This window comes from Macrobrachium rosenbergii, chromosome 30 (genome assembly GCF_040412425.1).
Source record: "Macrobrachium rosenbergii isolate ZJJX-2024 chromosome 30, ASM4041242v1, whole genome shotgun sequence".
NCBI lineage: Eukaryota > Metazoa > Arthropoda > Malacostraca > Decapoda > Palaemonidae > Macrobrachium > Macrobrachium rosenbergii.
The window spans coordinates 9,939,811-9,952,728 of NC_089770.1; the positions used below are offsets into that span (position 1 = coordinate 9,939,811).

Sequence of the window (12,918 nt, forward strand, 5' to 3'; positions counted from 1 at the left end):
GATAACGTAGTTCACAGGAATTACCAAACACACCAAACTCTGGTGGGCTATCAATATTTTGCATCCCTTGGTGATAAACCACTAACATCAAATGAGCATACCTGTGATTCAGCAATGTTTGGGGGCTTATGACTGTCATGGTTCTTGTCTATATCACTGACAGGGGTGTTGTGCCTTATTTCATCTAAACCATTCTTGATCTCTTCCTGGGATTCAACTTCACTCTCTCTTGCACTTGACTCATGTTTATTAGCCACAGGAGCTTCGGTCCTGGCAGTTTTGTCAGGACTAACCTTCTGCCTGACTCTTCCACCACCACCTCGACCTTCAGCTGTTGGATCTTCCTCATCTGACCAACCAGGGCCATGAAATGCCCCTGATGCATCAAAACTACCACCTTTTTCATCAGCATTTTCTGTGGCCCTGTGAAACACAAATCATTAATTTAAAAAAGGAATAAGGTAAACTACAAACCACAGATGAAAATAAAAGGAGGGTAATTTGATAATACCAATATTTCAGCTTTTTTCCTTATCTTAGGAAATACTTATTAATTCATGCTTTTCATAAACATGCAAGAATATAAATGTAGAGTGCTGATGGTAATGAAATAAATATCATATTTCCCTTTGTCAAAAGTGCTATTTTTTCTTGAAATCTCATAAATTTACTGAGCATCTTAGAGAACAAAGGCTACATTTTTGATTGGCATAATCTTACCCTTAAGGAAAGTTATCTTTGCTAGGCAGAAACCAGAACTTCTGTTTATGTTCTCTGAATGAATGAAGTGTAAATGAGCAATTATCTTTCCTAATAAATACAGCAATAGGAATGTGTACCTCGGCAAGAAACTCCCATGTAGGCTACACTAGATGCATTTCTAAGTTATTAGGAGAAAAAGATATGAAGAAAAATCCAAAGCAAATACTTACCACTCTGGCAAATTATCTTCATCCCAAGACTTCCGAAGGCGGCCATCTTTTTCGTCCCAGGGTGGGCGGGAAGTTCGGGACGAGACAGGGACCCCCCGGCCAGCTCCCCGCCCCGACACCTCTTCCCACTCACTGTCAGGGCCATTTTCCCGTTCACGCCAACCACGTGTCCCTGAGGAAGTGCCAGACCAGATATTAAACCTAATATCTTGAAATATTAAACATCATGCACCTACACCTACATGTTCAGCTGGCCTCACCTCAGACATACCTACATACTCTGCTTCCCCGCTCCCCACCCACACACATCATGCTAGATCCCACCACAGATATACCTACATGCTAAGTCATGCCACAGATGTATCATCTGTATGGCACTTGTGTACCTTTCACAGGTGTCAATAACAAATGGGTACATTATGTTGCTTTTTATATTACAAACTCACATTTTTTGTACAAAATTCTTCCACAGCTGATGCTTCTAGATTAAAACCCATTGTCTTACTACATTTGACTATATTTCCAAAAGTACAATGGCAAATTATTTAAGTACTGTACAAGAAACCTGAGACAAAGTGAGAGAACACTCTCAAGTAGGAGTGTACTTCTCCGTCTTTGCTTCTTTATTTCTAAATCTTAAATTTTCATAAATTGTACGTCTTTGATAGTTTTACATAATATCTTCTGTATGATGTACACAACTTGTCTAGTGAAGGTCCAACTGTAAAGATTATTCCATAATAAAAATACACTTAAGACGAAAGCTCAGAGCAAATTATGTACTATATACCTAAGCGAGTCATACACTCATTAAATGTACAATGCCAAATGGCACAGACAACTGGTAAGCGGATGAAACCCGAAAGGGTTCATTTCGTGATAACGGTAAATGATAACAGATTAGTATTGACCACTGAAACTTGAAAAACCACAAACTGGAGAACATATACAGTGCTCCCTCTTTAATGAGGAAACATTAAATATCTATGTCTCCACACTACAGAGGGAGCATGACACTTGGGAAATGTGTGTGCTTTTGAATACGTCTCTTCAATTAGCAGTTTTTTCACAGATGGTAAATGGTGAACTTCAAGTTAAGTACAGATGACATCACCATCTCCTAATTACAGTTATTTGTTTTAGCACGGCCACCCACTCCTCAATTACTAAAATCTGTTAACCCCATCCTTTCCATTTCCCATGAACATCGAATACATTCTAGTCTTACCCCATTTTTCATTACGGTTGGCTCCAGCCCCTCGCCACCTTTCATTGTCTTCATTTTCCCCACCCCGGGACCTCCAGTTTTCAGTGGATGCTCTTCCTTGCTCCTTTCGCGGTGAAACGGCTCCATTACGATCTTCAGGACCACCAGGCCCACCGCTACCTCCTGAACCACGTTCACTCCAAGCTCGCTGCTCATGCACACTCTGACTTCTTTCAAATGGTTTACTCCTGCAAGAAAATAAGGGAACAACACCTTTAACATAGCATACCACAGGGCAACAAAAAATTCTTGCAGGAGCAATATCAATGACCAGAGAACTGTGTTTATTAATGCAACCATTCTATATACAATTTCAACCAATTACTATACACAACCAAAAGCAGACAGGTTACCTTGCTGAGAAAAAAACACTAATCCCAGCTCTCTGCCTCCTACTACACACACACAATATTAAACCAAATTCTCTTCTTCAGTTTTCCTCTCCTGAACAATATCCTGGGAGAGATCTTAATTTAAGGGGTAATGCATAACCGGACGTAGCCCGAGATCATAACTGTGCATTAACTCAATCTAAAAACCATGACAACAAGAGAAAAGTGTTTCATTTTGTTTGCTTGTTTTTTAATTTCTATGGTTTACTTGTTTTATGTAGATTTTACTAAATACAAGGCTGGGAATGACATTTCAGCAACTTCCCAGCCTTATGAGAGTGCAGTACTGTATCATAACTTGGTGGTCTTTTATAACATAAAAAATAGATACAGCTACTTCAAATACCTAATTTTGTTTAAACAAAATAATTTTTTTCACTGAAAAATCAATTAATTTACACTAGCCTTATCTGCAGTAGCAGTCAGTTCCAGACATATCCCAGAAGAGGAGTTTCTTTATCCACTAATCTGAGTGAGCATCTAGGTCCCTTGGACCTAGAGGTGAACACTGGTCTGGGTAGTATGAACCAGCTGCAGCTGGGAAGGTTTTAGAAAAGGGCTAATAGTATTTATCAAGTAAAGTCTTCTGTTTGTATGTAGAAATAAATTTTAATTAGATTTAAAACAAAAACATCCATTACCTTGAGTAGCTACATAGGTTGTTGGCCTTAGAACCTCAAGGGGACACTGGACCACAAGACATTGATCAACATTATGTTAACCAAATACAAGAATGTTGAGATTAACAAGGAGTGATAATACTGACTCGGCCAGATTTAAGCAGTTGATGAAAACCAATATGCATGTAGGTAAAACAGGAAAAAAAGCTTACCATTATTCTATAACAAAATACCAGAGAACTCATCTACCTACATCTCAAAAATGACGAGGATAATGATCATATCTTCCCATTCTTCAGGTCACGGCATAACTTGACCTGATGCCAGCAAAGGTCTAATTACATATGCATCTAAGGATGGAAGGTGACTTCCTGGTATCCTATATTGTTAACTTAAAAAAACTGAAGTCTAGTCTAGTCTGTGACATGACATGAATCACTGCAAACTGCTTTCCTAAAGACATTAATTCTTTGCAGGTAAACCCTTATGCTTCTGACAAGGATTAAGGCAAGAACTTCCTCGTTAGAAGTTCTTGTTAGTTGTACAAAACAGACCAGGAATGAAGAAGGTACTTGATATTTAAGTGCAGTGGCAGTTTGAGTTCTTGCTTTCAAGCCCTGATACATATGCCAATAACAGCCAGTTTTGAGAGAGAAAGAGATCTGGCTACACAAAGAACAGAGTGCATGTAACCCCAAAGCCGTGATTAAAGCAAAGGGAAATACAAAGCAGAGGAACTGTCTCTAAGAATAAACAATCAATAAGCTTAAAAGTATCAGTAGTCAGGGACTTGAGTACCACACTACTGCTCGCTATATGAACTGAAATTAATGCCTCTCCACTCGAAGACTTTAGTGTGTGTGGACCTATAATCTTTACTTCCCAAAGCTGAAATAAAAATATACAAGGGGGACTATGTGTCAATATCTAATTATCAACAAAACTTACAGCTATCGCCACGAAGTTTAGGTAACACTGGATAACACATTTTAACTATGTTCTAAGCATGAACAGCCCATAGGCTGGCCATAAATCTTATAAAAAGTGAGACATCAAACAATTTTTTATCAAAAAACGGTTTGTTGAGTTACATTTAATACCTGAAACTGTCATAAATTAGTTTAATATTTTAAAAGACCACCAAGTCAGTTCTAGTCAATCATAAGGTTCTCCAAAAGGATTTCTTAAACAGAGGTGAAAATTAGAGAAGGTGAACATAAAGTTAGAATACTATGGTGGAAAGAGGCCACAAAGAACAGACGAAAAGTAAAAGGCAACATCAATGCAGCTGGAACAGCAGGGATGCTGCACAGAACCTTCAGTACTATCAACAGTTTATCACAGGAAGTACTTATCTGCCAATTAAGCTAGTAATAAAAAGACAACAGATTAAGAAAACTCAGCAAAATACCAAAACTTCCAAATAGTAACTCACCTAAGACTCATGCCTGGTGGTCCACCCTCTCTAGGGCCCCGCGGTTCAAGTTCTTCATCATAACTTAGCCCTCGAGTGTAGTACGAACCTGCCCCCCGGCCCCTACCCCGTCCACGGTCTACACTTCCCCCACGCCCACGACCCACCCCATTGACGGGGGCACGCCCGCTCTGACGAAGCACTGCATCACTGTTTACACCCCTTTGCCACATGCGCTGTTCAAGACAAAATGACAGTCGTGAAATTCTTTCTACATCAACACAGCTATCATAAAGCAAAGAAAAAGCATGGTACAGTAATCTTTTTAAACTTACAATACAAAAATAAAGAACTTACAAAGATATAGCAAACACTAATAAAACACCACACACAATTTGTATACCCACATCCTTTCCAGAACTGTACTTTCAAAAGGTTTTGGCAACCAACCTGCTCTTCCTCATTCATTGGTATGAAAGCCAACGGCTCTTGCGGTTCTTCCACATACAACGAGCCCAATGTTTGTATTCCATCTGGCGGACTCTGATGTTTATTGAAAAGAGCAAGCATTTCTTCACGACCGTATCGATGTTCTGCCAACTGGAACAAATGAGACAAAGTTATACATGACACATGCGAAGTAAACAGCCCAAAGAAAATTATGCTCCTCACTTGTTTTTTACATTTAAATTGCTTTGCCACCTGAAAAAATATCAGATTACCTATATAAAAAAAGGTTACAAAATGTATAAGCATAAAAAAATTTAGCACTTTCCAATACAGTACTATAAAAATATATAAAACAAAGGTAAGCATTGCATAACACATGGGATATTTCCATTGAGGGGAAATCAAATTAACATCTGATCAAGTACTATATAAAACCAGTGTTGTGATATACGTGGTTACTACTTTATTAATTCATTAGCAATGATGCTGTACCATGCTTCTTGCAATATCACATAATAGGCAAATTTTTCAATTTATATATAAATTATTTACTGTAATTTGCATCATGGCTACAGCTACATAACCTACGAGTTTCCTAGGGTTACTTCATATAGAAATGGCAGCTTCATTAGCAATTGTGCACCATCGCTCTGCATTTTCAAATACTGCTGCTATATGAAACAAAAAAGCAATTGAACATGATCCTTTATATTACGGTTATTTGTAGTAAATAGCCTAAGTATACTAAAACCTTGTCATAAACTTTTATTTAGCATAATTTCCTACACAGCCACCTGATATTTGGGCAACAATTTTTTTTTTCTAAGAACTGTAAGTCTAATACACGAATCTGAACATTTCAAAACTAAATTCAACAAGTATATATAAATATACAGTACTGTACATACAGTAGTTATATATAGTAATTCTGCAAATATACAGTATGTATATACAGGCAGTCCCCGGCTATTGGCGGGCTCGGCTATCGGCGATCCGGTTTTTCGGCGCTTGTCTAGCGACACCGATTTCTGCTTATCGGCGCCGATACATACCTAACAGAGGCGCCAATAACCGAAAATCAGCAACTCTCGGAGCTGATCAGTGCCGAAAAATGCCTATTTTCAGTTATAACTACCATTAAACTACCTTTTATGTTCACATTAATTTCATCCAATTTACTCTCATTTGTAAACGCATGTCTTTAGGGACTGATCTATACCACATGCAGGAGCTTCTATCAGACTTCTCTACCATCAAAAACAGCAAATGTACAGGATATGAACATAATGAAGTCTTTGAAATTAACCTGAAAACTCATGATGTTAATGTAGGACCAGACAGACAACCAGACAACTATGGACCCAAACTACAATATTAAATAGCCCTCTTTAATCTCAGGAAATAGGGAATTATTCTTGAGCTATATTACTGTAAACAGATATGCTATGTTAACACATTCCTACTGATAAAAACAAACAGTGATGGTACAAGCCCAAAGCTGATAAGACAAGGACAGTATTGAGATAAATTCTTATACAAGGACAAGGGCAGCAGACCATTGTAACTGGATTGAGACATCTAATCTCTAGAAATTACAGCATGTGAAGATACAGCAATAATGAATGAGATAAACTTGTAAAATTCAAAGTGCATCAAACCTGAAATTGTCACTATCCAGACCAACTCAACTGACTGGCCAGACCACCATATATAACAGTCATGGACTTAACCCTTCGAGAATACATATTAGGAAAAAGTAGTTAGTTTATTTTTTCAATTATGTAATCAACATGATCGTATAGACAACTTAATATAAGCTATCATTCACATAAATTCTAGTGATAGTTTACTACATTTACCTATGCTTCAAACATTTCTAGAACACCTCAATACTGTATGATGAATTGGTAACCTAAAACTCAACCATCCAGAAAAATTTATTTAGCCAGATGCCATCACAACTAGCTATGAAGTTACACTCCAATCAGATCTCCGAATTCTACCTTGTTTTGAAATCACAGTGTATGACAGCAGCAGGCTGACAAGCAAACAACCATAAACATGCCAGAACAATGGACAACCTACTCAGCAAGAGGCAACAAGGTCAAGTTGTAGGATTTGAAAGAAATGTTTATAAATGCCTTCGATGATATAATGGGTAAGGAAAAGGTTGGCCCTGTCAGGTCATCAATGTACATACCGTAATACAGTAAAACTTTTACTAGTCCGTGTTCACTTCAAGCCTTTAATTAATATTCAAGCTGGGGATAACTTGAAAAGTTACCACATATCATTTTTAGTTTTATTATAAAGATAAATCAGTATCACTACAAGGCCAAAATAACATGAAACAAATCCCTTCATGCTATGAGCCAATTGGATTAGTACCAGCCACTAAACTTATGGCATAATATCACCTAAGTTAGACTTACAAAAACTGTTTCATTCCCCTAAAGCCTAAAGTCTGAACAAGACTTCACTAAAAATAAAGCATTCATGAAACCACTTAAATTTTTACCAATTATTACTGTCAACAAGACAAACAGTTATATTGCCCAAAAGGACTAACCCTAGGTTTACAACATACTATCATTAAACCTACAAAACATTTACTCAAAAGTTTTGACACCACTAAACTAACCTTGAATTTTAAACCTGGACTGGGGGGAGGAGAGTTCACACTACCACCGTGAGAAAGAACACGAAGCCACTCGGGCCCAAACTTCAGTGCAGTTTCTGACATGTTATCTTTTACTCCAGACCGCTCAGTTGGTGATTTTACACCTTACAGCTGAAAAAAAGAATTGTATAATTAGATATCACTAACTTACAATATCATTTGATCACTGTTTCATATAAATATGTATACCTTCTATATTACAACCGACAAAATCAAACCATCAAACCTCCACGCTTGTGTTACCATAGTTCAGAAAATACCCTTAGTAATTTGCTATCATCTCTCGCAATTCCAAAGCAATTATAGATATTCTATAATCAGAATGCCATGTCTTTCCCATGATATGATTATTCACTGTAATCGAAAAATTACTGAAAATATCATAACTACTTCCAAGCTGATGTGTAGTTCTGAACCTACATTCAATTAAAACTGCGATTACCTAAAATTTACATTGCTAAATTCTACTAGACAGCATTCCAGACTTATGTGCAAAATGGAATAGCTGGAGAGAACTGTAAGTTTTTAAGATAATTTGCATTTTTTCCAAATGTACAAACCTAAAGTCTTCTACAGTTGTTGAAGCTTAGTAACAAGGCTCTTAGTAAGCTGCTGTGAGTGAGGGGGTGGGGAAACCAAAGTGATGGGGTGGGAAAACCCACATACTCAATCAGATGTTCACCATCACTCTTTCCATTTGGCAAGAGGGTGACTGAGGAGTTGGTTTGAGGTAGGAGAATTATTAAAGACTTGAGGTTTGTATATTTATAAAAATGTAAATTACTTTAAAAAGTTATATGGAGACTTACTCCTTAGGTATTGCAACTACAAGCAGAAATAGGGCAAATCCTGTAATCTACATACAGCCTGGCATGTGATATCTAGGATGACAGGGCCCAGGCCAGTGTGGCTTGTTGTAACCTCATTGTAGGTCTAAGAAAAAGAAACTCGAGTTTCCCCACTATGTGGAGGGAAGATCAGTTTAGAAGGTAGCACAATGTTGCAAGAACTTGTGGACCAAGATGTTCCTCTAAATGCAAGGAATGAAGCATGTCCCAATCAACGTGAACCCTTGCCAAGAGTATTGTCCCAACACCTTTGCCTGACAACTTGTTCGAGAACTTCCCAAACCCACAATGAGACCATGTTCTTGAATACTTCTTTCTTGTGCCTGGCAGTAATAATGAACAGTTGTTGGCAAACAGGTCTGAGGTGTTGAGTCATGCACAAGTATTACCATATTCAGACAGTCCCAGGTTATTGGCGTGGGTTCCATTCTGAAGGTGTGATGATAATAAAAAATCGGTGATTTTCAGAGCTTATCGGCGCCAAAAAGCATCAATTTTCAATATCGGCGCCACTGTTAGGTATGTATTGGCGCCAATACCCAATTATCAGCGTCGATAAGCAGAAGTCGGTGATTTTTGTCACCAGACAAGTGCCATAAAACTGGATCGCCGTTAACCGTGCTTGCTGTTAACAGGGGAACTGCCTGTATTTCATAATGGGCACAACAGCATATTGTCCCATCATTTACTAAGTCCCACAAGAGTGAGAACAAGAAAGACTTCTTTCTCATAAGGAATTGCTGGGTTCTGAGTTTTTACTACCAGCAACTCCAGAACTAACAAAAACAAGAGATCCCCTCTGTATGAGTGCAGCACTAAGTTGGGGAAAACATGCAATTCACATACTGTACTCTCTTTGCTGATGTTAATGATAGCAAAAAAAGCCTTGAGTTCAACATTTCTGTAACCTCTTTCAGGAGTTCATATAGCACCCAGATGAGCCTATGAAGGATGAGTTACATTCCACCCTCAAGGCTTGAGTTCCCAGGGTGGGAAAAACTGTTCGGAGAACCTCAAGAGATATCCATGCCTTTCAGCCAGAAGACCTGGGAAAGGGGTGTGCAGCATCCCTCAAAATGCTTATAGGGAGAAAAGTTTTGCTGAATAACAGCTAAGACCTCAGAGATACCCTATTGACATCAACCACTCCATTTTGCCAGGCAAACACCTGCCACAGATCTTCTGATGGCACCAAACATCTCTTCTGCAACCCTGTGAGAAAAGCCCCTCTCACTGATGCAGGATGGTCTTCACCCATAAAGTGTGACTGCTTGGACTGGTGATACCTGAGCATGTGTGGCTGCTGCAACAGCACAAGCCAAAGTAGTTCTCTTGGTGCCTTGACAAGATGGGAACATATCCAAATATCATTCCACCTGCAGGCAGCAAGGAGCCACAACAATCATTCTAAGACAAGGAGTACTAACACCCAGTTGATAACTTGGCAAATCAAGCAGAACAACAGAAAAGCATAAGCATTAAGGTTGTACCAAGAATGTTGGAAGGCATCTTATATAACGGTCTAATGGTTCGACATTGGCAACCAAAAACTGAGCTTCCTTTTTAGGTGTTGGCAGACATGCCAGTCATCTGGATTCCTCAACTTTGGGCAGCTTCTCCAATTCATTTGGATACAGATATTACTCCATCTCCATGGGCTGCTCCTGATGACTGACTGAGCTGGTAAATCAACACATTCTGACAGCCCAAGATGTGTCTGGCTGGCAGATGAATGGCCACTCACTCATGCAAATGCCTTGCCAACAAATAAAAGGGGAAGAGAAACACTACCCCTGTTGATCACTGCATCTATCTTGAAATTATATGTGGAAGTGACAATCCTCATAAATCCACAAACCCATAATGAAAAATCCTACAACATTCTTGATGAATCAAGAGTACAAGAGCAACTTCAGGGGAGGGGAGTTCAGAGTTCCCTCTAGGAAGTTCCTGTTGTCTAGCCGCCAAGAAAGATCCTCCTTCACCTCTTGATCAATAGAAACATGTGACAGAAGGTGGTTTTCCAAAGTCAAGCTGTTTGTTCCTGTGGGGCAAGAACTGCACTGAAACCCACCCCACCTCCCACTTCAGCCAATGCCATGGTAAAAGCACACATCCTTGAAGGACACAAGCAGGAGCTGCCAGAGCAGCTACATTACAAGCAAAATTGATAAGGTCACTGACCTATTCAAGAAACTTTTCCATTTTTTCCCAAAGCCAAATATCCCAGAAAGAAAACTCCTTTGTCTATCAGATGCAGGAGAGGTAGTCACCCAAGTTGGAGGGGGGGGTGAAGGCAGGCTCCCCAGCAACATCATAACATACAAGGTGTGCTGCTTGGTCATCAACTAGTTCACTCATACCCTTTACTGACCAAGCATTTGGGGGAAATATTTGGCACTGTTGCAGCCTAGTTGGGTTCAGAGTAGACATAGTGTGGGCAATGGGTTATGCCATCCATATACTGCCCTCAGAAAACACTGATATCATCTTCACCTGTCTTATATTCAGATTTGTTGTATCTGCTAAACACATTGGAAACCATCGCATATTTCCATATTTCTTCTAATCTGAGTTAAGCATAGTATGAGACCATTTTCTTTGGTTTTAGATTTCAGTGCAGAAGCATTTATAGTAATTTTAAAATTTAACCAGCCATAATAGTATATTCTAGGACACTTGCTATAAAGTTCTTTGGAGTCTTTTCTTTTCATTTAGTTTAGGTTTCATTCCTTCACTTTTCTAGATAATCTTACTTTTTCCTGCACTGTATCTTATTCCTTCAGATATTTCCATGAAGGCATCCAATGTCTGCAGTGGAATTTCATATATCACTGACAATGTTTTTCTTATGATTAGAAGCCTTTGCTGTACTGTCAGCAAACAACAGCTCATATATCTTTTCTAGCTTTAAATCGTTTGCACAGTAGTCTATGTTCCCTCTGATTTTGGAACTGTTTTTCTCCCTGTCTTTGGTAATGGTTCCCATTTTTTCACTTATCTTTTATAGGTGAACTTCTCCAATGCATTGCTCTTTCTACTAAAATCTCAGAAGTGACTCAGCATTCTGCAAGTATTGACATGCAGCCTCCTTTCCAACCACTGCTTGTAAAGGTGATATTAAATACTTGTAATGTTATTACCACTTGAAATACTATTTCAGCCATTTCACTACACTGCACATGGTAATAGGTTACAAACTTTACATCTAATTAAATAACAGTACCTGTAAATAAGACACAGAATCATTAATGTTATGGAAAAAAGTTGGAACGAAAACAAACATGCAGTTTTGCCATTACGACACAAACTCCCAAGGAAAATAACACAGATTTCATTTTATCAATCCTTCCTAGGGTACATCAACTGGTGAACACCTTCTTATTAATCAACAGCACATCAATTTCCACCCAGGAAAATATTGCAATCATTATCACATCACTAGGCTAGCCTTATTAAATTTGTTGCTGGGTGAAAATAAATCTATCGTGGTATTTCTGTAGTAATTTGAAGGACAGTTAAGCTAAGATGTCCAAAAAGGGAGGTCTCTCCCTTTTAGGATCCTAAAAAAATAGACTAGGAAGTACTGGTCGTCAGGTAATAGACTTCTTCCCAAACAAAGCTTTTAGAGAGCTATTTTTATTTGAAATAAAGCTTGACTATTTCGTCTTTCCTTCTGATAGGCTAGCTAAAGAGGGTAATTGTGAGCCAATGGAAAAGTGTGCCAATACCATTTAAACATCCTAACATAATACTGACCCAAAAATCCTACCGTATCCAGCCTGTGCAACAGTGAATAAATTTTACTTGATTGTTCGTAAGTTAGCCTGCAAAGTGATACGCTCCTAACCTACAGTGGGCTGGTTAAGCAGAATATTCCAAACCGAGTCAGGGTAGCCTCAGCAATACTTACAATTGCCTGGGCTACTCTGACTAGTCAAGAAGAATAGGAAATGAAATGCCTCTGAAATAAATATTAATGTTGGTTAGTCGATGAAAAGAAAACCGAGGCTAGCCTACTCCCCTTCGTTACAAAAGGGCCTAAATAAGCTAAAGACATATTATAAGCACGTGACTACCTTCGACTACACCTTAGGAGAGCCTTAACGAAAACAAAATACTCTAGGCCAAAGTCTCGGCTTGCCAACTAGACCTTGTCCACAACTGCAAAAATGAACCTATCTGTAACAGCAACCTTCAAAATGGGGCAAATAAATTACAAACCCGAATGTACATAATGACAAGCAACCCGCCCTTCGACCCCGGGGGGAAGTCTCAAAATTACCCAAAGGATTACGGTAAGCTAGGCTCGGCT

General features: G+C 38.7%; 1 protein-coding gene across 1 annotated transcript in view; it reads right to left on the reverse strand.

Moving 5' to 3' along the window:
- The window catches only part of Gyf (GIGYF family protein Gyf), a 39,763-nt gene that overhangs the window by 26,357 nt on the left and 488 nt on the right, over positions 1-12,918 (reverse strand). Inside the window, exons 2-7 of the mRNA XM_067131720.1 lie at positions 7,717-7,866; positions 5,076-5,225; positions 4,647-4,861; positions 2,161-2,387; positions 933-1,104; positions 102-423 (exon numbers count right to left, since the gene is read on the reverse strand). Coding sequence (XP_066987821.1) covers positions 102-423; positions 933-1,104; positions 2,161-2,387; positions 4,647-4,861; positions 5,076-5,225; positions 7,717-7,818 — 1,188 coding nt within the window. The 5' untranslated portion in view covers positions 7,819-7,866. The remainder of the gene's footprint in view (positions 1-101; positions 424-932; positions 1,105-2,160; positions 2,388-4,646; positions 4,862-5,075; positions 5,226-7,716; positions 7,867-12,918) is intronic.